The sequence below is a fragment of the Rhinolophus sinicus genome, chromosome 13, assembly GCF_057876585.1.
Source record: "Rhinolophus sinicus isolate RSI-liver-muscle chromosome 13, RSI-T2T, whole genome shotgun sequence".
NCBI classification, from domain to species: Eukaryota; Metazoa; Chordata; class Mammalia; order Chiroptera; family Rhinolophidae; genus Rhinolophus; species Rhinolophus sinicus.
In genome coordinates, this window is record NC_142513.1 from 30,207,015 (window position 1) to 30,230,793 (window position 23,779).

Consider the following 23,779-nt stretch of genomic DNA (forward strand, 5'->3'; position numbering starts at 1 on the left):
ACATGCTAAATGACTTATCTCAACATTTAAAGCAATGGACATGGCTGGGAGAACGAACAAACTAAGGGAAACATATTCTGCGGGGCTAAATAAGGACAGGTCAGATACACAATTTGGGGGTAGGCTATGTCTTCCTCTAATTACAGGGGTCGTCACATTTATGTAACTCATTTGAGACATGAATACAGTAAATCTCCCTATTGTACAGGGCACACCCGTGGAATTAGCAGGTATATAAGAATAGGCCATCCTGCCACAGATTAAAAAACATCCAGAGTGTAATTTTATATAGGAAATTACTTGGCCTACCCTAACAATAATATTACAATCAAAATGAGATATATCCTTAATTCGTTTAAAACCTTTGGTAAAGAAAACACAATCACAAGGTGAAGTCACATTCTGAACCCGGATAGAAAACATATCAAATGTCTTACAGGCGTAAGGGAGGCCTAATTGATTTACATCAATACATTTTTCTCTCAGTAAAGGACCCTTGGTCAGATTTATAACTTGAGTCCAGTTGGGGAGGCACACTCCTATCAAACAAGAAGGTAAAGTTTGTTCAACGCAGGTCCCTTCAGTCAAGCAGAAATCCGAAGCATTCATTACAGTCTTGGCTAGGTAGATCCAGATGTTCTCATCACGTTGGAAGGAGATGGGTCTGGAGTCCGCTGGTGCCGTCCAAGTCAGAATCAGCAAGGCTAGGGCCGTCCAATTCCAAGACCACTGTTCCTTCCCGAAGAAACATTTGATTAGAGGGCAGAAGTTCAATTTTTTCTTGACCAGGAAGCATTACTGCTAAGGTATTACTTCCTGTGGCAACCACTTGGGCCTTAAGAGGAGCGGCAGTAGGGGTGGGCTTGACCCACACTCTTGTCTCTCCCTTTAGCTCAGAGGAGCCGAATCCTCCTGTTTTGGGTTGTTACAGGAGGAGGGGCATCTAACTGACGCCATTGCCCCTTCAGATAGGGGACTATAATTGTGCAATGCGGTCTTGTGCATTGAGGGTGATGGCTTCAGATGTAACATGCAGTAATACTTGAATTTCACCAACATAATCTGCATCAATTATTCCAGCCATTATGTGCAGTCCTTTCACTGCCAAGCTGGATCGAGGTGCAATCCAGCTGAAATGACTGGTGGGAATCTCAGTCCCCAGTCCTGTGGGGATGGTGACAATCTGCCCAGGCAGTGTATCAATCGCTTCCAGCGTCCTTAGATCATTGCTTGCTGACTCTAGAGTTCCCAAATATGGGGGTTGGCACGTTCATCTATGGCCCACCACTGTAAACTTTGTTCAGATGTTTTTCTGGTGGGCCATTAGGAGTTAACATACGGCCGAGGGGAGTAGTATCCCCTAGAGGTCTGTTGTTTAACTGTTGTAAGGCCATAGGTAAATTATCTTTCTAATGTTGATAAGAATTTTGTCCCAGTTTCCTTAATTTCTCTTTTAGTAAGCCATTCCTTCTCTCAATTAAGCCTGATGCTTGTGGATAATAAGAGATGTGATACAACCATTCTATTCCATGTTGGTGGCAAAATACCGGTATCTCCTTACCTTTAAAGTGGGATCCATTATCACTCCACACTTGAATTGGAATTCCATAATTTGCAAGTATTCTTTTGAGTGGCCCAAATAATTTGCAAGTATTCTTTTGAGTGGTCCGAGCAAAAGGAATGGCCACTAATACTCCAGAATAGGTGTCAATATAGGTGCAAATATATTGGCATCCTCTACTCTTTGGTAATGAGCCTATATAATCAATTTGTCAAATTTGAGCAGGCAGATTGCCTCTGGCCAAGTCCCCTGTTACAGTTTTTGGAGTGGACCATCGTGGATCCTTTTGACATATTTCACATTGATTATTAACTTCCTTTAATACTGAGTGGGGAACATGAATTCCCGACTGCTGTGCCCACCTGTGCACAGCTTGTGGCCCTAGGTGTCCAGTTTGGTAATGGATCCATTTTGCCAGTGCAGCTTCCTGTGATCGTCTTGTGAGGCAGTGGCTATATTTGCCAGTTGGTCAGCAGGTCGATTGTGCTGACATTCAAGCGTATCCTTCTTAGTATGGGCGTCTACATGAAAAACAGATACGTTAGTTTTCTGTACAATTTCCCAGATTTCTTCCCGTACTGGCATTCCCCAAATTTCTCTTCTGTGGATCTCCCAATTATTGTTTTTCCATGTGGGCATCCAGGTGGCTAATCCATTCGCCACTGCCCAAGAATCAGTACAAATATGACATTGCCCTCCCTGTTCTTGCTTAAGGGCCTGGTGCACTGCCTGGAGCTCAGCTAATTGGCTGCTTCCATCTCGGCCCTCTGTCTCCAAAGTTACTTTGGAGTGAGGGTCATAGGCGACAGCTTTCCAATGCCGCTCCTGGCCAATATGTTTGGCCGATCCGTCTGTAAGCTGTGCATGGTGCTTTTCTGATCTGACGGAGATCCATAAGGGAGGCCCCATTTTACAGGAGATTGTAATATTGGTCCTGATACAAGTGGGGGCTTAACAAAGCCATCCGTTAATTCCTCTATTATTTCACGTAATTTAGCAACCCCTCCTTTCCCTGCTTTTGCTGTATTCTGGATATACTAGCTTCTTGTGCATGCCCTATTTTGTGGGATACTGGGTCACTATCAATCCAGGTCATAATAGGGATACGGGGCCTTAATAGGACATCATGTCCTATTGTGAGTTGTTCAGTTTCAGTTAATGCCCAGTACGCTACTAAGAGCTGCTGTTCAAAGGGGGTGTAAGACTGCCCGCCTCTGGAAGCTTTCGTGACCAGAAACCAAGAGGCACCCTTTTCCCCGATTGCATCTGCCATACGCTCCAGTTAGCGTATTGACCAGAGTCAGTTACGTGAAACTCAATTGATCCATCTTGTATGGGCCAAAGATCCAAAGCTGTTTGGATGGCCATTTTCACTTGTTTAAAAGCCTGAGTTTCTTCCCCCTCCCCCAATTCAAATTTATATTTCTTCCTAGTAACTTTGTATAATAGCTGTAAAATTATTCCCAGATGGGGGATGTGGGCTCGCCAGTAGCCAAATAGCCCTATAAATTTCTGAGCTTCCTGAAGTTTAGTCCTCGGGATGGGAAATATAAAATTTTCTGCCTCGCTTTTGGGAGGATTTCCCTATGTCCCTTGTTCCAGTTAATTCCCCAAAATTTCACTTGTTTGGCTGGCCTTTGAATCTTAGCTGGATTAACTTCCCAGCCTTTCTGTCTCATATGCCGAATTCAATCTTCTAGAATGACCTGTGTATGCTGTTCTGACTGGGTCTGTATTAAAATATTATCAATGTAATGCGTGATCTGCAGTCCTTCAGGCAAAGGAAACTCATCTAAATGTTCTGTAACAATCCGGTGACAGATCGTAGGGCTATGGAGATACCCCTGTGGGAGACGAGTGAGTGTGTATTGTCTCCCATTCCACGTAAAGGCAAACTGAGACCAAAACTTACTCTCAATTGGAATAGTAAACAATGCATTAGCCAAGTCAACAACAGCATACAAGTTGCCTGGAAATTTTTGGACACACGTTCAATTGAAGTAATAGTATCGGGTACAGCAGCATGTAAAGGCGGAGTGACTTTATTTACTCCCCTATAATCTACAGTCATGCGCCAGGACCCATCTGTCTTTTTTACTGGCCAGACTGGACTATTCCAAGGAGAGGTGGTGGGCACCAAGACTCCAGCTTTTACATAATCTTGTATTGTAGCCTCAATTTCTTGGTGTCCTCCAGAAATCTGATATTGTTTCAATGTCACAATTTTAATAGATTCAGATAATTCAACTGGAGTCATATGTAGGTACCCCACCGTAACAGGCAGAATTTTGAAAGCCTCTACTGCAAATTGATATTTCCCATCTTCTAAATTTAGGGACATCCCTCTAAGAATGTCTATCCCAATTATGTATTCCTTAATGGGAACTATTACTACAGAATATTCTCTTTTGGGAAACTGCCCAATCTTCATGGTAAGAGTAACTTGTTTAGCTGTAATTTCAGCGCCCCCAATGCCAGTTATAGTCAAGGGGCGGCCTTTAAATTTCTGTGGATTCCCATAAACTAAAAAGGCTGCCGCTCCGGTGTCAATTAAAGCTCTAGCTACAGTATGGGACCCATTTTTCCAATGAATAGTCAAATCAATATGTGGGCGAATGTCTTCTAACAATGTTAATTGACACCGGAGTTTGGCCTGATCCCTATGGGGCAGCCTGGAGAAAAGGGTTAAAATCAGGGTATAAACCCTGACGTGGAGGTGGCCGAGCACTAGATCCCATAAGCTCCGGTTCTTCTATCTCTCGCTCTCTGTTCCCCTTTCTGACGTCTGCCTTTCTTGCGTGCTTTACCTTTTCCTTATATAGCTTCCACATATCTGAAGTTGGAATCCCATCTATTTCCTCTCTTTTTGCTCCATTCTTTAACAAGGCCTGAAACATGTCTCTTCTAGAGAACTTGCTGGGATTTGGGGGTTGCCCTTTGGAAGGATGTGCGCTCTCTCTCCAATCCCCCATATCCCCTAACTGGGTCATCCTATCTAGGACCGCTCCCAGTGTATTCCCGGTTTCACTCAGGAGAAAAGTCATCATCAAGTTCCTGTAAGCAGGCGGAGTGGTGCACACCAACACATTACGATGAGGGACTCCCCCACGCGGGTCTCAAAGTATGCATCCGCCTCTCCAACCGTTATAGCAGTTTCCATGCATTCTTCCTTTAATTTCATAATACCGTCTCGCAGCGTATACCATGGACGGTCACTAGAGGGTCATGAAGTGTCAGTGGGATATTGCTGGTTACAGCACTGTGCTGCAAGGGCTAACAAATTAGTCTGCCTGCCCTGATCTTGAACATGATAGTCCCTAAGAGCTGCCTGCACATGTGGGTTGGAGGTTACAGATATAAACTTCAAGCAATCAGTGAAATCAAACGTTATCCCTCCAGCCCCTGGATCCACTATTGGGATCATCCAGGTGATTAAGGCTTCACCTGGCCTTTGGGTGAATCTCGATAATGTTATTAATCTCTTGTTGGGTAAAATCTTCAATAGTTATTTTCCCTGCTACGTTGCCCGTAGCCATATCCCTTTCTTCCCTCGGGGCACAATAGGACGTGCACCAAACAGATGTTTTCCCTCATCTCCCCGTTAAGCCTCCTCCTCCAGTTCATCCCAATCCTCCTGATCACCATCTATATCATCCCAAATATCCCCATCCCTTGTATCGGGAGCCCAATCTGCCTTCGCAGAGGCTGTAACAGCATGCACCTTCTTAGATTTACCTTTCCTCTCCTTTTTTTATATTTATATTTTGCAACCCTAATAGCTGCAGTCTCAGCAATAGTCTGGTAATTTCCAGCCTGATCAGCCAAAATATAATTCTGACACTGTAACATGGACAAACGACTTTGTAAGTCACATTTTTTTTCCATTTCCAATTTTTCCTTAAGCAGGCTTTCCTTGTTTTCTCTTCATCTTTCGGTAGGCAGTTAGAATTGCCCAAACGCAGCAAGCAACTGACTTCTTTTCTGCAGTGCTGACAGCCTGCAGGCAGGTCAGCAGCTGCGGAGGCTCAGCATTAGCGACCCATGTATCCCAGTTTTCAGCGAGGCCAGAGCCCCGAGCCCAGTCCTGGGCCAGCTGAGAATACGGGAGTTCTTCCCAACCCAGCACAAGGGGCACGGGAGCCTCAGGGTCTCCTTTCCTCCCAAATGGCATGGTGGTTGCATATCCTGCTCACAGCGCCAAAATGTAGCAGCAAGGGGCTACGTTTTAAGTGGCCACAGAATTTGGGTGTCGAATACACATTCACCATGCACACTAAGACGGAGTTGAGGCAGCAAAACACTATTTATTAAGTGAGGCAGTAAGTAAGATAGACAGAATAAAGCAAAGTAAAACAAAGAGCAACAGTGAGTTCTCACCACCCAAAGAGTGTTTCCAAGGTGCTGGGGAACCGAGACAGCGTCTTGGCTTCAGGTGTGTCCGGCGAGCGTCCCTGTCGGAGAGTTCCGATTAGGGCTCCCCCAAGACACTAATTATATAGGGTTTTTTCCAATAGATTACCAGTCGGGAAAGAATGCTAGACCATAGCGGTTACAATCAGCAAGCATGGGGACAATGAATCACAAGTATCAGGGTAATTATCTAGGGTAGAAGGCAGGGGACATGATTCCGGCACTTTCACAATGTACATGAGGTGACTGTGGCCACAGGGCAACCTACGTGATCCTATTCGTGCGTTCCACTGGCGGGTCAGCTATTGTTCAACCAGGGGGGCTGGCGAGGCCTCCCAGAGTTTACTCCTGCTGACGGGGAGTCAATGTCTGGGTGCCACCCGGACAGAGGGTTCCCCTGACGCAACAAGTGGAAGGCACAGAGGGGCACCTAACTCACATTATATTTACTTTACAGTGTGTGTGTGTGCGTGTGTGTGTGTGTGTGTGTGTGTGTTTGTGTGTGTGTTTCTCAAACAGAAACTGAGAAATAGACATGGAAAGACACAGAGAAGACAAACTGAGAGGAACAGAGTGACAGAGATGGGAAGAGAGACCCAGTTACAGTTATTGTGGGAGAGACAGAAACATGGACCAACTAGGGAAAAGCACTTCCCCCTTCTCCCCCTCTGTATCCTGGCTTGTCTTCTTGGCTTTACATGGGAGGCCTTGGTGCTGATGAATGCAGGGCTGCTTCCCTCCTCAGCTGGCCTGGTTAGAATGCCCTTCATGCTTTCACCAGCTTTTTTCCTGGTCAGTAATGAGTAATGGAGTAATTCCTCCTCAAACAAACAGTGGCCATTGTGAGAAAGCTACTTTGAAACGTAACCTAGTGTAACCTAATGTATTCTTCGTCTGCTTTAAATTGTTTGGGACTAAAGAATAATACATTTACCTATCTGTATGTTTTCAACTTTTTTTCCTTTTTAAAATTTGCATTCTTTTTTATTTATACAATTGCACATAAATGTAAGACTATATTCCTATATTCTAAATATAGGAAATATAATAAAAACGTCCAGCACAGAGTTAACACTAAAGATACCCTGATTTTCAGCCCCAGTCCTTATTTCTACCCCAGAAATAAGCAGGGTCATAAAATTTGGAAGGTTCTTTCCAAACTTTTAAATAATTTATACACACATATATATACTTAGAGAAATACAAGGGGGTGGCTGGTTAGCTCAGTTGGTTAAAGCGTGGTGCTAGTAACACCAAGGTTGCTGGTTCGATCCCCACATGGGCCACTGTGAGCTGCGCCCTCCTTAAAAAACAAAACAAAACGAGAAATTCATATTTGTTTTGTGTGTATGTTTATTTACATAAATGGTATTACACTCGTCGTATCATCCTGTAACTGTGTTTAGGTAAATGGTATCAGAGTGTTCATGTTTTATATCATTCTGTAGTTTCCTGTTTTCATGTAATGGTATGTGTTAGAGACCTTTCACATTCAAGTTTACCTCACAAGGTGTGCCATGCTATGCTTATAATAGACTTTTCTCTTTAATCTGTTTAGTGGGTGAGTCACATTTTTTTGTTGTTGTTCAGTGTTGAAGCATCCCAAATTATACTCTCAGTAACTTTGTGGAAAATATTTGTTCATATTTTAGCCAGATTTTTTTCTCTGTGAGAATGAGCTGTAGAGTCAGTTAATTTGTTGTTGTTGTTGTTGCTGTGGTTTGTTGTTGGGCACCGTGGGGTATGGTTGTTAGGATCTGATAATGGGACTTGTGAAATGAGTTAGGTAGTAGCTTTACTTTTTTTTATGTCCTGAAAAAATGTGGGTACCCAGGATTGACCTTGAAGGTTTGGGAGAACTCCCCTGTAAAACTATATGTCTCTAATATTTTATTATTTTATCAATTGCTTCCTAGGTCACTGGTATATTTAAGAATTCTCATTTTCTTGAGCCAATTTTTTTTTTTTTAACTTTGTAAAACATCTACTTTTGGTTGTCAGATAGTTTGGTTCAGGTTACACTACACATAGTTACAGTTTTCACCTTTTCCTGTTTGTAATTACACCCCCCTTTTCATCATGAATGTTGTGAGTTTATACTTCCCCTCATCTTCTTTCTTCCTCTCCTTAATCTTTCTCGCTCCCCAACACTTGTCCAATTTTTAGCTAATATGTGAATATTTATAAAAAATTAACTTTTACTTAATCATTGTTGTACTATTTTTTGGCTACGTGTCGTATGTCTAGATTTTGATGTATGATGCTCCCATATTTTATTTCTAAGAAGTTTATAATTGCTGCTTTGATATTCTGCTTAACTCAAGAATTATTTAGAAGTATGTATATGTGTTTATGTTTCTTTCCTATGTGTATAATTTTGTGCACTTTCTGTCATTAATTTATAAATTGGCCTAGTTGTGGTCAGTGAGCATGACAACTGTAATTTCTACCTTTTGAAAAACTCTGAGATTTCCTTTATAGCCTAATCATGATTAGATTTTAAGATTGTTATATGTGTATGGAGTAACTGGAGTGCAAAGATGGAATGAAGAAAAGAGATATAGATAGATATATAGATATAGATGGTTGTTAAACCTTCTGTTTCCATTTTCCAACTCTAAATTTTTCATTCATGCTTCCTGTGTCTTTTTGTGGTGCTTTCTGTAAGAATTCGTTGTCTCTACTTCATCTGAGTTCTCTTTATGATTGATATTTTTATGTTCATTAAAATTATTTGCATTTTAAAAAATTCTTTGAATTAAAAAAATTCTTTATAACTCTATTAAAAGTTTAATTTTAACAATCTTTTTTAAAAATTTCGTGAATCTGTAGTTATGTTTTAGGAACAGAATGCATTCTCTCCTCCCTCTGAGGATATTAGCCAGACTTAAGCCAAAAGCAGGTTCTATTTGTCCTGTTGACTGTTTCTTTGAGTGTAAGTTCTACTTATTCTGTTTGGTGTGTATCTCCCATGTTCTTGGCATTGCTGAAGTATTTGGTGAGCTATGGTTGGGTACTCACCTTTTCATTTAAAGTGTCCTGCTTGTAGCTATTGTACATACACCACGGTGCATGATGCTAAGGTGGATAAAAGGAATGCCCTGTTATTCCCAGATGCAGACAGCCACCCTCAACAATGCCCAGACTCTCTTTCAATATCATAATCTCAGTCTTTGCTGGAAAGTTGACTTCTGTTGTTCCCTGAGTGGTCCAGGTGAGGAGTGGGTGAGAAAGGGCTAAAGAAAGGACTAAGGGATTTAAAAAATCCTAGCTACCCACTCTTGATTCTGCAGTCCATCACTCTGTGGACTCCTTCTGCGCATACATTCATCTTCAGGCTTGTAATACTCTAGGCTTGTAAGCCACTCGTACTTTTTGCAGCAGGCATCTCTATATATAGGTTTAGGTGCATGGTTTCTTTCTTTTATCTGATGCCATCAGATTTATTATTACTATTATTATGATTATTATTTTATATGATTTGAAGAGGGAGGGGAGCTTCCCAAATGATCACCTGTAGCATTCCTTAATGATATTATTTCTCCAGGTTTAGAGACAAGGAAAAGGGAAGTTGAGGTCAGATGAAGAGAAGAAGAAACAAACAATTTATGGACTTATTCTATGTGTGTGAAGAAAAGCTTTTGCAAACACATAAATAGAAAGTGATTAACCTTTGATCTTCAGTTGTTTTTAGATTTTTGTATACTAATGAGATATTCTTTTTCATTTTTAGGTCTTGAATATAATCATGGCTAAACCTTATGAATTTAACTGGCAGAAGGAAGTTCCTTCCTTTTTGCAAGAAGGGGCAATTTTTGACAGATACGAAGAGGTAAAGAAGTATTATTCATCTTTTCGCTCAAAACATTCTTATAATTATTTCATTTTAATTACAGGATTGAGTAAATAGTCTTTGACAGAAGTAGGAACATCTTTGAGATTTATAGGTTGGAATTGTTGGAAAGAGGCAAGTTATAAGATATCATAATAATGATAATGATACTGTAATTTATTGAACACTTACCACATGCCAGATATAATGACACCGATACTATAAATTATTGAGTGCTCACCGTGTGCCAGACAATCTTCTAAAGCATTTTATGTAATTGTGTAATTCCTCACAGTAACCTTATAAGGTTGTTGCTACTATTATCTTCATTTTACAGATGGGTTTCATGTAGCAACATTTTTTGCTTAATAAAGTGCTTTTGGCAGGCTTTCTACATAAAACTTTCTGTTTGTTACAAATGTAACAGTGATTTGACTTTGTGCTAGTCATTTGCTTTGCTTATTTCATTTATACAGAACATTTTGACCTAAGTTTTGCATGACTCTGCTCTGTCATTTATCGTTTGTGCCCTTGCAAGGTGGCAGTGGCTCCAGACGTTCCATAGAGCAGGGGCTTGGGGCTTTCCATCTGTTCAGAAGGTTTAAGTAGGTGGGGTGAAGCCTCAATAGCATTGTAAATGCCTTGTTTTTGTTAGATTGCACTTAAATTTGTGGTGAATTGGAGTTAAGAGTGTGTGATGAAACTATTGCCACTAAGGAAAAGTGAAATGTAAAACTTGTCATTACTTAGTTTAGAGTCAAAGTTGGTTCCTTTCAGAATCAGTTGAATGTATGTAGTGGCTAATTGAATGTATGTGGTGGTCCTCCCAGATGTTCAGATTGTCAGGCCTTTTCATGAGGTCTGTGGGCTGAAGTGACTCAGTATTTGTTGACTGGTTTTTCTAAAACGTGTATTATAATACTCTCTAGATTTATACCATAGTTGCTTTGTAAGTAAACAAAATTGAGAAAGGCAAAGGATGAGCCCTAACTAAGTCACTATTCCTTGTATTAAATTAAAGCACTGAAGTGACAGCTAATTTATATGACTGAAACTTTACTGCTTCCCAGAAAGGACAACTGCTATAAGAAGAAATAGAAAATATTTCTGTTTCTGGAGGCAACCAATGTTAGTTAATTCTTTGGCAGTTTTCTTTTAGTTTTGTTTTTTTGTTTTGTTTTGTTTTCTATTTGTTTTTCTTTTTTCCCCATAGTTGTGATCATAATCTTTTGAAAATATAAATCAGAACTTATTCGTCCTCTATTTAAAATGCTTCCATGACTCCATATAGTAGGATAAAGGAAACTGGTCAGAATGAGATCCTTTCATAATCTGGCTCAGGCTGATTTCTGCAACCTCATTTCCCACCAGCTTCCTGCACACACTCTCTGCTTCAGCCATAAAAATCCACTTACAATTCCCTCAATAAGCTATTCTGTTACGTACATGTTTTGTGCATGCTGCTGCCCCTGAAATACACCTGTTCCTCCTTGTTTGACTGGTGAACTTCTCTTCGTGCTTCAGAACTCAGATGAGAAACTCCACCATTTTGATATCTTCCTTGACTCAGTCAATAAGAATTTATAACTTCTTTGTGCCACTACCTTCCCTTGCACATATTACTCTGCATTCACATTTTATTTAATGTTTTTTCTCTCTCCTAGTATATTCTTGAGTCTCTTGAGGTTGAGAACTATATTTTACTTAATTTTCTCTGTTCAGGGACTAACGGTGCCAAACTCACTGTAGATGTCTAGTATCAAAAGGGATTTTAGATAGAATTGATTCTAATTCAGTCTGTTTTTGTTGTTTGTTTGTTCATTTTCTTGATAACTGAAATGGTGAGAAGACATGATAATCCTTGACATCCATGTGGGGATATGTACTTCAACAGATACAAAATATTAGGGTAAACCATATGACGTTTTCATCTTTTAAATTTAAAATTATCAATATCAACAATTTGATATAGTTCAAGCCTAATACAAAGTAAGTTTATTGGCAGTTGACTACTTTTAACTACTTTATACAACTTAGCAAAGGCCTCAGACTAGCTTGGACACGTTTCCAAGTCTTTCTCCCAGGTAAGCCAGGTCTAGGTTTGGCACCAGCATCACCAAGATGATTCATGGCCATTGCTCACTGTTATAAGCTAATGAGACACATCACTCCCTAAATCTACTAGAGTGTCCCAAAAGATTTGTGGTTTTCTAAGGCAGTTTCCCAGGCTCTGGAAATCTATAGAATCAGTAAAAAATGCTACATGCCTTCTAGTTCCTCAGAGAAGGTCTTTTTAAAGAGATTAAATGTAGTCACTGGCTGAGTATCTCTACTACTGTCATATAAGCAAAAACTTATTAGAGAAAAAAGTGCTTTTTGATAAAGTGAAATGTGATTTGATGAACTAGAAGTCCATCATCACTGAATTATTTTTATTTCTCATGATGATTTTATTAATCATCACAGCTCACTCACATTTAGAAAACACTGATTGCTTAGACTTCTAAAGGTATTTGCTTTTCTTCCAGGTTCTTCTACAGATGAGGTCATGTTAGGAGGAAACAAATCTTGAGCAAGTATTAAATACAATATAACTAAGCTTTCAACTTTCTTAAGTGCTGTTTCACTAGTGTTTGAAGCAAAAAAGAAAAAAGAAATGAACTTCATAAAGCGAATACTCGTATGTCTCTTTATAACAACGTATAAAACCAGAAAGCCAAATCGTATTTCAAGCTGGACTGTCCCAGTTTTTATTTCCCAATCCTATATAATTCTGCCCTTTGGAGCCACAGCCATTAAAATATTCAAGGCAACAAAATATAAGCAGAAAAGGTTCATTTCTACAATTTGTGCATGAGCAGCAGTGAGAAATGACAGCTGACAGTAAGTGGGAGGAACTGGAATTAGAGGAAACACAACCTGAGCGTCCCAAAAGCATCATAGAAAAGAGACCATTATTTATAAATGGGGTATAAATGCCTTCAGCATCATATGACAACTATCTCCATGGCCTGGAGGATCAGGTAAACATTCAATTATGTTCCATGGGTTGTTTTAAAGAAGACAGGAAAGTGTTTTAAGCAGTGGGTGAGCACTCACTAGGTCAGGAAAAAAAAGTGTTTGCTGGCCATTGTTTCTAAAACTATATATTATCTTGTCAGTAAATGTGATCAGTGCAACTGCATTTAAGCATGATTTTATTCTGCATTGCTGAGGGATTTCTTTTGAAGTAGCCCACAATTTCAGAAGCTGCCTAACGTAACAGCCTGCACTGTAGCCTCTGTATTCCCATGCCACTGCTAAATCTGTTTTTTAATCTAACTTTATTTGACTTAGAAATTACTTGAATGCAAACTATATTTTGTTTCCAAGCGATGCTTGTTATTAAATCTTTAAAAATAGAGATTTTTTCTGTTGCAGAGGAGAGAAACAGCAGTGCTTTTTAAAGCACATACAATCCAAATGTCTCTAACTCAGCCGTTCCTCTCATGTCCATATTGAAGGGCTGAAGACCCCATCCCCTGACTCCTCGAGGCCCTCCCCCGTCTTTCCTAGGATTCCTAGGTGCTTACACTTCTTGGTGAATATGCCTATTATCAAGGCCTTCTTACTTCTCTGTCCTCAGTTCTAGCTTGTTCCTTTTCCAAAACCCATTATATTGTCAAATCCCCAAAACAAGGACCTTATGTGAAGTAGACTTCTACTAATGACTGAGTGGTAGCACAGGAGAATGGCGGCACACAACAGGACACACTTTCAGATTAAACGTCAGCGATCACGCCGAATCAATTTCATTAGTCAGCCTGGCCAAGGGGTGTTTCTCATTGTCCTCTCGTTTGCCCCACTCTCCCACCAAGATGCACGTTACTGTTTCTTTTTTTTAATCTCTCCATCAGAGGCCTTTTCCAATTTACCCTTTTCCTCTTTTCCATAGGCCACTTTTCCAAATTAAAGAAAAAAAAAAAAAAATCCCCATCTCACGCCAAAAGAGAAAAATGGTAAATTCTAATCCCTTCTCATCCTGGGCCGCTTGCCTTCCTTTTCACCTCAAACTCTCCCATCCAGACTCTCTCAAGACCTTCCCTTTTTGCATAACTTTGAAGGGCAACGTAGGTCCTTAAAATAAACTACATTTAAAAAGATCTTTATCCTTAAGAAGAATGCTGCTTTCCTTCTATAGAAAAACAGTCACCTACAGAACTGTGCAATGATGGACATGCTCTATGTCTGCGCTCCCCATTACCATGGGTGGCTGGTCGCACTTGAAAGGTGGCTAGCAGAACTGAGGAACTGAGTTCTTAATTTTGTTTAATTTTAATTAGGACTTACATAGCTACCTGTGGGTGATGGCTATCTTATTGGACAGCACAATCAGCTCAAACTACATTATAACCAGATTTTAAAATACCATCTGTCGTGCGGGGGACCCTGCTCGCTGTGCCATTTGTCGTGCGGGGCGGCCTGCAGGGTCTCTGCTCCCGCTCCCCATACAAGAACGCAGGATATGGCGAGGCCAAAAAGGAACACCCACGGAGCCATAGGTACGGGAGTCATACCACTATATTCTCTCTGGCGGCACTATACTCTCACTGGAGGCTGGATCCACACTGTCCGCAAACCGCCATCCACACTTGCCAGCCCAGCTGCCATCTTCTTGCTAGCCCCCATTCTCTCTCTCTCTGCTAGCATAGCCACAGCAGTTATATTAGTGGCCAATGGCTCACTGGTTACAGCTGACGGCCAACTAGCCACAGCTGATGGCCATGCAATCACAGTTAGCCATTTACTACCTGAGCCAACACCTTTCTATGTGAGGCCGAGAGCCTGGAAACTGCTTTCTGGGGCTCTGTCCCCACACCATCCTTCTTTCCCAACAAAAAAGAAGCAGTTTTTAGTTCACTTAGTTGGAATCTACAATATCATCAGTCATGTCTTCTTAGTGGCAGCTGGAGTAGAGATTTAAATGTTTTATAAATGACTCATTTCAGTACCAATTGGCCTCCCTACATCACAGATCTCAGCTTGGGCCACCCCTTTTTCTCACCCATGGGACTTATTGCATCTGAAACAAGCTGCCCAGATGGAGTGTCTTTTTCTGGTAAAGCCTTGGTCTTTAGCCCCTCCCACCTCCCTCCTCCAACCCCCTCCCCTACACACATAAATAGAGCCAGTTGGTGCTTACAACTGCCACCAAGAAAACAGAAACAATTATGGCAATTGTCAAACCCAGAGAAATACCAAAGTGCAGGATCAACCTAAAGTTGGGCCGAGTGGGACAGGCCAAATATGGCCTCTTTCCAAGGCGTTGCTGAAATCAAAGTGTGGGCCACACAGTGAAGCTCCAAAAGACCTAAGCAGCCTACACACCCCATGCTGCTCATCAGTGAAGCGAAGAAGTTTCCAAATATAATTCCCCAAACACTAAAAGCACAACCCTTGTAGAAAGTATTTAGACTTAAAAATTCATTTAACTCCTCAGTGAGGACACCAGCAGAAGTTAGTTCTAAGAACATTGGAGGAAGAGAGTTTTCGTATAGTCCGGAAAGGAGAACTGAAACAAGTTTTATCAGTTAGATACAAAACTGACTGTTGCTCTGTAGGGCCATGAAACTGACCTCTGTGGTTATCTTTCCTACCAGACACAAATCACAAGCATTGCTATAGAACAAAACCAGCTGTAACTTATCTAACTAACTTCAGAGAATCTGGGCCCTACACAAGAGTAAGTCAAACAAAGTCATAGTCTACAGAAATAAGTCATTCTTCGGTGGGTCTCTAGATAATGGTCTTGTATAATGCTGAAAGGCTAGGTAGCCATCTTTCATCTTATTCCCAAGTTTTGGGTCCTTTAAACTGAATTGTATGTACCTACGGGATCAGGATATTGAGCTCAAGAGTAGAAAGTGGAATTGTGGCATTTTACTTGTATTTACAGTGAAGGATACTTACAAAGTCATCATAATGATGATGATACTTGTCTTTCAGCTTTTAGAATCAACCTAAAGGTAGGCAAAATATGTAATTATTATTGACAGGAGAATGAAAAAGGTATTAACTATGTGAAAGGTAAGAGGGCAGACAGATGTTGGAAAGCACAAGGAGTTAAGGAAATGGAAGAGACTAGAGGATTAATAGTCTCCGTGGGAGGTAATGTTGATAATTAGTTGATGGTGCATAACATAGAGACTTACGTCTATTATTTAAAGTGTAAAAGGTGCCAATTACAAAAGCAAAAATAATATAATTCCAAATTTGGAGTAAGGGGAGCCGGAGAAAAAGTAGGAAAGTGAGTTAAACAGAGTTCGATTTCTGAGTGTTTATTCTACGGGACCTATTACTACATATGCCTGGTGAATATTGGTTCAGTTCTTGGCTGCTTTGCCACAAGTCGCACTCTCTTCAGGCTCCAGTCCCTTTTAGAATCAGACATTTAAAGTAAAAGAAAAAATTTGCTGGTATCACTTTATTATACACCAAATTAAGTCCAAATGTTTCAGTTTGAAACTGCAGGCCCTCAGCATGTGGCCCCAGATGCCCTGCCACCCTCACCCCTGCACTTTCCCCCACAGTCAAGTTGTGATGAGGAAGGGGGGTGTTGGGCACTCCGTGGTGTGATGAGCTTGGAAGGATAATGGGTCCAGGGGACTGACCTGGGTTGCCTCAGAGAGCAGGCCAATCAATCAGCCAACCAAAGCACAGTTAAGATGAGGGCTAGTCCATGGCTTGTGTAAGTCATGCATGTGGAATGGAGGGAAGCGGCTTGTCCAGCTGGGACAGAGGGAGATTGGTGGAGGGCGGCAGCTGAAGCTGTAGAGATGGGCAGTGTCAACACCTTAAATGGCTTTACTTTCCAGCCCCAGGCATTGGCATGAGATCCTGAAAGTGACAGGAAGTCTTAGCAGGGACGGATGAGGTCTGAATGATGACTGGAAAGCGGGTATGGCTGGGTTCATTGTGTGAATAGTCTGGGAGGGAAAAGCTGGATTGAAGGACCCAGTAGACAGTCAGACATGTGCGAGATAAGGGAAGCGGTTGAGTATGAAAATCCATTAGAAGATTTTCTAACCCGGTGGATGTAGAAGGTGAGAGAGGGAATAAGACGTGTAAAATGAAGTTGAGATTTCTGGCACAGGAAGCTGGGCAAACTCTGATTCACACAAAAAGAACGCCAGAGAAGAAATACATATATGGATGCACTTACGTTGTTCCTCTTCCTGAGATAAACGGTATTTATCGTCATATCTTCTGTAGTAGTTAAGAAACATTTTGCATATAATAGAAATCACATAAGTTTTAGTTAAAAATAAATTGAACAAAAAGGGAATTGAAAATCATACTAAACTCTGCAAAAGCAGGAACAAATGGATGCATTTTCCTCCTTTCTCAGACCTCCACTCCCAGGGCCACTGCTGGCATCCTGGTTGGAGTCACATCGTGTGTGGACTCATGGTAAGAAGAGAAGTCTTAGAAGTGGGCAGATGCCTCATCGTGTAGAGCAGCAGGTCTCAAAGTGTGGTCCCCAAACCAGCATCATCAGCATCACTTGGAACCTTATTAAAAATGCAAATTCTTGGGCCCATCTCACAGATGAATCCGAAACTCTGTGAATGCGCCCAGCAATATGTGGTTTAATAAGCCCTTCAAAGGATTCCAGTACGAGAATCAGTGGTGTAGAATCAGGACAAGGAGTTTGGATTTTTCTTTCTGATTGTTAAGGGAAACCATTTCCACAGGGACTGACATGATCCGATTTACATTGGGAGACACTTTGGTAGCTGTGTGGAGCATGGTTTGTAGGGGGTGGGGTAACATGCATGAAGCAGATATGAGAGTGTGGTTGGAGACACCAGGAATTGAATTTAAGGAAGGTGAACTGGAGTTGTAGTTATTGGTTATATCTCTGTAGGCCATTTCCTTAACATCTTTGTGCTAGAAAAGAGGAGATGGTAAGACAGATGAGTCTGAAGAGTATATTTTTCACCTAAGGATTGTGTGATTCTATGGCCACCTGCCTTCAGTTACCTTTCTTGCCATCATAGCCATGTGACTTCTTCCTCACATGATAAGAAAGCTATGACCAGGCACCTGGGCACTTCATTGGTTTGAACACTGAAATCCAAAGCTGCAAGGTTACAAAAATCCATCAGCCAGGATTTTGCAAAAACACTCAGTCATGTTCCTTCCTCTAGTCTAGACAAACCTTTAAAACAGCAGTGCTGATAATGTTATCTATTCTCTCAAACCCTCAAAGCTTAGAGTTCATTGTCATCCAAGCATAAGGCATTTAAGAAAAGGTCTATATGATTTGGAAAGTTCCGGAAAGTAAGTTGACTTGAAGACAAAAGACTCTGGTTTGAGCTTTGACCCTGACATTTACAAGTTATGTCCTTGAGCAAGTCCTTTTACCTGTCTGAGAGAGCTTCCATCTCGCCTCAAATGAGGACACTATACCTGTGCCAGAGGCTCCTGGTAGGTGTGTACGAGGTGCCCAGTGTGTGTGGATACCTCTTCAGAGCAAAGACTCCACCATAGTTGAGACCATGTCTGTTCTATAAACTGTTCAGCCAATACTTCAATGCATACTGTTGGAAACATTCAAAAGCTATTATCACTCAACTCTTAGCACTCATAATCAGAATCCTAAAGTTTCTGCCAGTAAATGGCTTTTAACACCTTCCACCTTTCATTCTCTGCCTTAACTCAGACGGGGAGGTTTATTAACTGAAGTCCAGGATAATCCAGGTTTTCAATACATAGATTCCCTAGCCCACATTTGTTCCTTTACTTGTAGATAAGGTTAGAAGAGTAATTTCAAATTACAGAGTTTACTGACCTGCCCTCCATCACCATCAGCCTCTGAGGGTGTGAGCTGGAGGAAGATGCAGCCACTGCCCTTTATGAAAAGGAAGCTGTGCCTGATTCAAGCAATGGGAACGTGTGTTAAATGAGATGTATACCAAAGGGAGCTAAGTTGTGCCGACAGTTACCCAAGGATTGAGAGAACGGAGAAATCTAAAAGTACTAGAACAATCAGAGACAATTTCCCTAAGAAGGTATTACCGACCTCAAGCTTGACTGACTGGAAAATAAAGTTACAGGGAGGCTCAGAGGACAAGAGGCAACAAGCCTGAGACGGTCTTGCTAAGACCATCCTAAATCAGCCCTCATCTGGAGATGCAACATCAGATCTGTAATGAAGTGATGAGGTCGAAAGGGAGGAAAGAGCAGGAGTTAGAAATGTGAAGAAACAAAGGTTGAAAAGGATCAAATGTCACTCAATGATTGTATCAACTTTTGCTGCATAACAAACCACACCAAAGCTTAATGACAGAGGGGGAGAAAACTTTTCCTCTGCCCTCTTAGTTTCCAAGCCTGGGGCTTGTGAATTAAACTGGCAAAAGCCAGATTAGCAGGAGAAAAAGCAAATAAATTTTACTGATGCTAATACTTTTACATGCACAGGAGCTTCACAGAAAAGAAGTGAAACCCAAAGAAGTTAGTCTCAGAAGCTTATATACCATTTTAACAAAGGGCAGTATATCGTGGAGAAATGACTAGACAAAGAAAAATAGGATTTGGGCTTCTAGGGGTAGTAAATTGTGAAAAGGTCAAGATGTGGGAAAATTAATGGAGGATAAGGGTTATTTTAGTAAGGTTTGTGCAGAGTCATCTTAGTGCTGACTTTCCCTCTGCTTCATAGCCGTAAAGCTCCCCAGAGAGGGGATTTATGGAAATCCTCATTTCTCAGACGGTTCTGCTTTTAATTAGATAAGGGAAGCTCTGAGAAGGCTTCTTTCTGCATCTGTTGTTTCTCAATTCCCTTCAGCTCAAAATCATATGCCAAAGTGACATTTTGGGTGGCATATTCTAATCACCTTCAGTGGTTTAAGGCATCAACCATTTATGTAGTGCATGATTCTGTGGTCAGCCTTCAGGGCTGGGCTCAGCTGAGCACACTCAAGTGTTTGCTGGGCCAGGTGAGGGCTGATTTAGGATGGCCTTAGCAAGGCCGTCTCATCCCCACTCCAGCTGATCTGTCACCCTCTTGCAAGCAGGAGGGGCTTGTTCTCTTTTGGACATAGCCAGGTTTCTGCTGCATTCTCCAGGCCAAAACAAGTCACGAGGGCAGCCTAGACTCAACGGGTGGGGACCTACACTCCACTTCTTGATGGGAGGAGCTGCAAAGTCACACTGCAAGTATGTAGCTACAGGAAGGTTTGAAGAACTGTGGCTTTTTTTGCAATCAACCACAGTTATCTTAGGTACGTTTTATGTAGTTGGTTTTTCATGTTGAAAAGACTTCGAAGAGTGGTCAACATACTTTGTAAAAGACGACATATTAAATACTTTAGGTTGGATGAATCACAGTCTCTTTCTCAACTATTCAACTTTGTCTTTGTAGCACAAAAGCAGCCATAGAGCATAAACAATCTGTAAATGAATGAATGGGCTGTGTTCCAATAAAACTTTACTTTCAAAAACAGATCAATTTGATTTGACCCATGGGCTGTAGTTTGTACACACCTAGCTTAGAAGACAAATAATGTTACACAGAAACGAATAACAGATTAGTTTTGATGGTGCTGATGATACCTTCAGTTTCAGGTAATTTGAGTTCAACATTTACAAATGTATTATTATATTTATTTTAGTCATCCTGCATTTCTTTCGCTGTTTTCTATCATTGTATCGGCTTTTGCTGCATAACCAACCACTCTTGTCTTTTCTAAGATGCTCCACTTGTGTTTGTTTGAAGTGTAAATAGGAAGATGTTCCATGTCAGCCTCTTCAAGCCATATCTGTGGCTGCAGGTGTGCAGGTGCGCAGAAGCATGGTGGTCCAGGCATTCTCTTCATTAGAGTTGCTGAGTCAGCCTCACTCATTTTTATGTTTGTCCCCTCTCTGTGAAGTTTCTTTGAGTTTGCTTTTGTTCATTCACAAGAGTAGAAGATACTTATTCCTTGGAAAAATAGAAGCATTTCACCCATGAAATAGTGTCTGAGTCAGTCTCAGGGAAAACTCTAATACTTGAGATTGGTGCTATTCAAAGGTCAAGGGTACAGGAAGGACTGCTTATTCCTGGGAAGACGGGAGACGCATCCTTTCTGCAACTAGCGAAGGAAATCTGTCTGGGGTGGCGTTTGATTTCGAAGGAGCTTGTGGAAACAAAAAACTACAACACAAAACAAATAGAACGTGTGTAAATGAGTTGAGAAAATTAAAACATAAGGAACTAGTTGAGGAGCAACATAGGTCTCTGAAATACTAATGCGCTATGCTAAAGAATTTAGTTAAAAATTCAATGGCTAAAAAAAAAAATAAAAAAAATTCAATGGCTAACGTGACAGTGCTGGTTGTTTATTGCTTCTTTTTCGCCTGAAGTGTAAATAGGAAAATGTTCCGTATTAGCTCTTTCAAGCCGGGTCTGAGGCTGCAGGAGCACAGTGGCCCAAGCATCCCTTTCATTAGAGTTGCTGAGTGCAGCCTTGTGAATCTGCAGGCTGCTGGTGAAGGCCCAAAGGATATCCTGGCCTCATTCTCTTTGCGCATTTTCTTTGGGATTGCACTCTGCTAATGCATGTGGTCTAGCCGTTGAAGTAATAGAGTTCATTCAAGTGTCAACAAATGAACAGTCAAATGCAATACACAAGTACAGCATATTTTAAAGCAAATCATTTGGAAGACCCTTCTTGAGTAATAAAATTGCTTTTCTTTACACTCAACTTCATGTGAGTGAATTTTCTTGCTGAAAATTATGAGGAAAGATTTTTATGTTGCTTGTTTTTGTCATTTTCAGGAACGGTGGTTTTTAGTGCTTTCAGTAGACATGTCTGCCTCTAGTAGCACCTCACCAGGTGCTGTATAAATGGTGTTGTTTTGTAAGTACTACACAAACATTGTTTCATTTTAGCCTCATGTTACAGGTTGCAAAACCGAGGCTTGAAATGACATAGCTGGTCACACACAGCGGAAACATCCCAAACTGGCTAGCCTGCAGTGACTCACAAAGTGTGGTCCCCAGCCCCACCCCAGACCCACTGAGTCAGAAATTCTGGGGGTGGAGCCCAGCAGTCTGTGCTTTAAGAGCCCTCCCTTTGTGTGTTGCTGATGATATAGGTCAGGTTTGAGAACCACTAGGCATAGAGCAAGGTAAGGAGTTTCAGGGTTCCTGAGGAAGAAAAAAAATCCATTTAAAGTTCTCTACAGCTGATCTCCCCAAAACAGGCAATGCAGATAACCGGGAGGAAAAGAAACAGCTGTTCAATAAGAGACTTTTCTTTTTCCTGAGGAGTTGAACATACTAGATTTTACTGAGCTCTTTAAACTACTGACTTTTAATGTGCTAAGCACTTGACATCGATCACCTCTTTAAACCCTCAGATGGTTGTGAGGATTAAGTGAGATTCTGTTCCACATTCTGCAGATAAAGAAAGAAAAGCTTAAGGAATCGCCTACTATCTAACATGTAGTAATCGATGGAGCCAGTCTCCAGAACTGATGTATTGATAAAGAAAACATACGTGAATCACAGCCACTTGTATTATGACTCAAAATAGCTGCCATGTACAAACAATGGGATTCAGGTCACACTACCCTACAATATGGCACCGTGACATATTGAGTATTTATAAGCTGAAGGAGTTTGAGAAAACAGCAGAAGCAGGATCTCTCCCCACCTTTCCTGAAACAGGTCATAAAACCCTCATGTGAAAGATGCCCTCCCTATACCTGGAGGAAAGGAACATTCTTATGTCTCTGAAGACCAAGGGACTCCAAGAATTATCCAAACAAATACTCCTTGCTAAGTCTCCCCCAGTTTACTGCACTTACTTTATGCTCCTTGACCTTTGAACTATTATATTCCTCCGTGACTGTCCGCTCTTCATCAATCGTCGTATAAAAATACTCGGGTCTAACTGTTTCTGTGGGTCTTCATTTCCTTATGAAGCCTCCTGGATCAAGTAAACTTATTTTAAATAAATTTATATGTTTTTCTTTTCCAAATCTGTGTTTGTCAGTTTAATTTTCAGACGCAGCCAGGGGACCCTAAGAAGATCAAGGAAAACTTTTATCTCCAACTTTTTGTGTGTGAAAATATGTATTATGTTATATATATAGATATAGATGTATGACTTTTAACCTTTTTTCTAAAGTTCGGTGATGGAAGCTAGAACCAAACATCTCTTTAGTTCTTTGAGTCACCCATTTGCTTTATCTATTTTAAACCATAATTATTATACTATTACATCCAAGGGTTCTTAATTTGATTCTCTTAGGGAAATGAGGATGGAAAGAATTTATTTTTCATCTGTTTCCCTCTAAGTGTCCCTAAGAACATTAGTACCTCTAGTTTATGACCAATAGAGGGATAGAAAAGTATTAACCAGGACTTTTTTAGTCTCTAATTTTTTTTAAAAAGAAACAAAAGCAACATAAAATGTACTACATGAAAGGAATGTAATATTTTATTTCAGTCAGTGGAAATAGACATAAAAACATTCTCAGCTGGGAAGCCTGTCTTTTTACTATTTAATATTGATTCCAATAAATTAATTAAAAAACACATAGTTTTTAATCTACTTGCTCTTGAAGTCATGAATAGTAAGAAATTACTCTAAAATGGCATCTTGTGCGAAACATTGAGTGAAGCGTATGGGCTGAACCAGTATAGCTTCCTAGGTTATCTAGGATGACATACTCTTTCCGCCAAAGAGTTACCCTAAGGACAGTTTTTCTGGCATCTCTATTGTTATGCTGTGAGTTTTCTTCCCCCAAGCACTTAAGAGTGCAGGTCATCCTCTTAACTTTGGTGAGATGCGAAAAGGAGCCTAGTTTTTACTCCCCAGTGCCAAGTTGCCAGGATATTGTCAGCAAATAAAGAACGAGTTTTTGTCCTGAGTGTTATTTCAGGTGAAATCTTTTCCAGAGAGCTCTTTCTGGAAGAGTTTGAAATACCCATAGTTGGTTAAGGGCAT

At 40.8% G+C, this 23,779-nt stretch overlaps 1 protein-coding gene across 9 annotated transcripts in view; it reads left to right on the forward strand.

Moving 5' to 3' along the window:
* PLCB4 (phospholipase C beta 4) overlaps nucleotides 1-23,779 on the forward strand; it is a 400,724-nt gene that overhangs the window by 230,801 nt on the left and 146,144 nt on the right. For all 9 annotated transcript variants that reach the window (XM_074318158.2, XM_074318162.2, XM_074318160.2 and 6 more), the window contains one exon: nucleotides 9,705-9,803. In XM_074318158.2, the coding sequence (XP_074174259.2) occupies nucleotides 9,720-9,803 (84 nt within the window). In that variant the 5' untranslated portion in view covers nucleotides 9,705-9,719. The remainder of the gene's footprint in view (nucleotides 1-9,704; nucleotides 9,804-23,779) is intronic.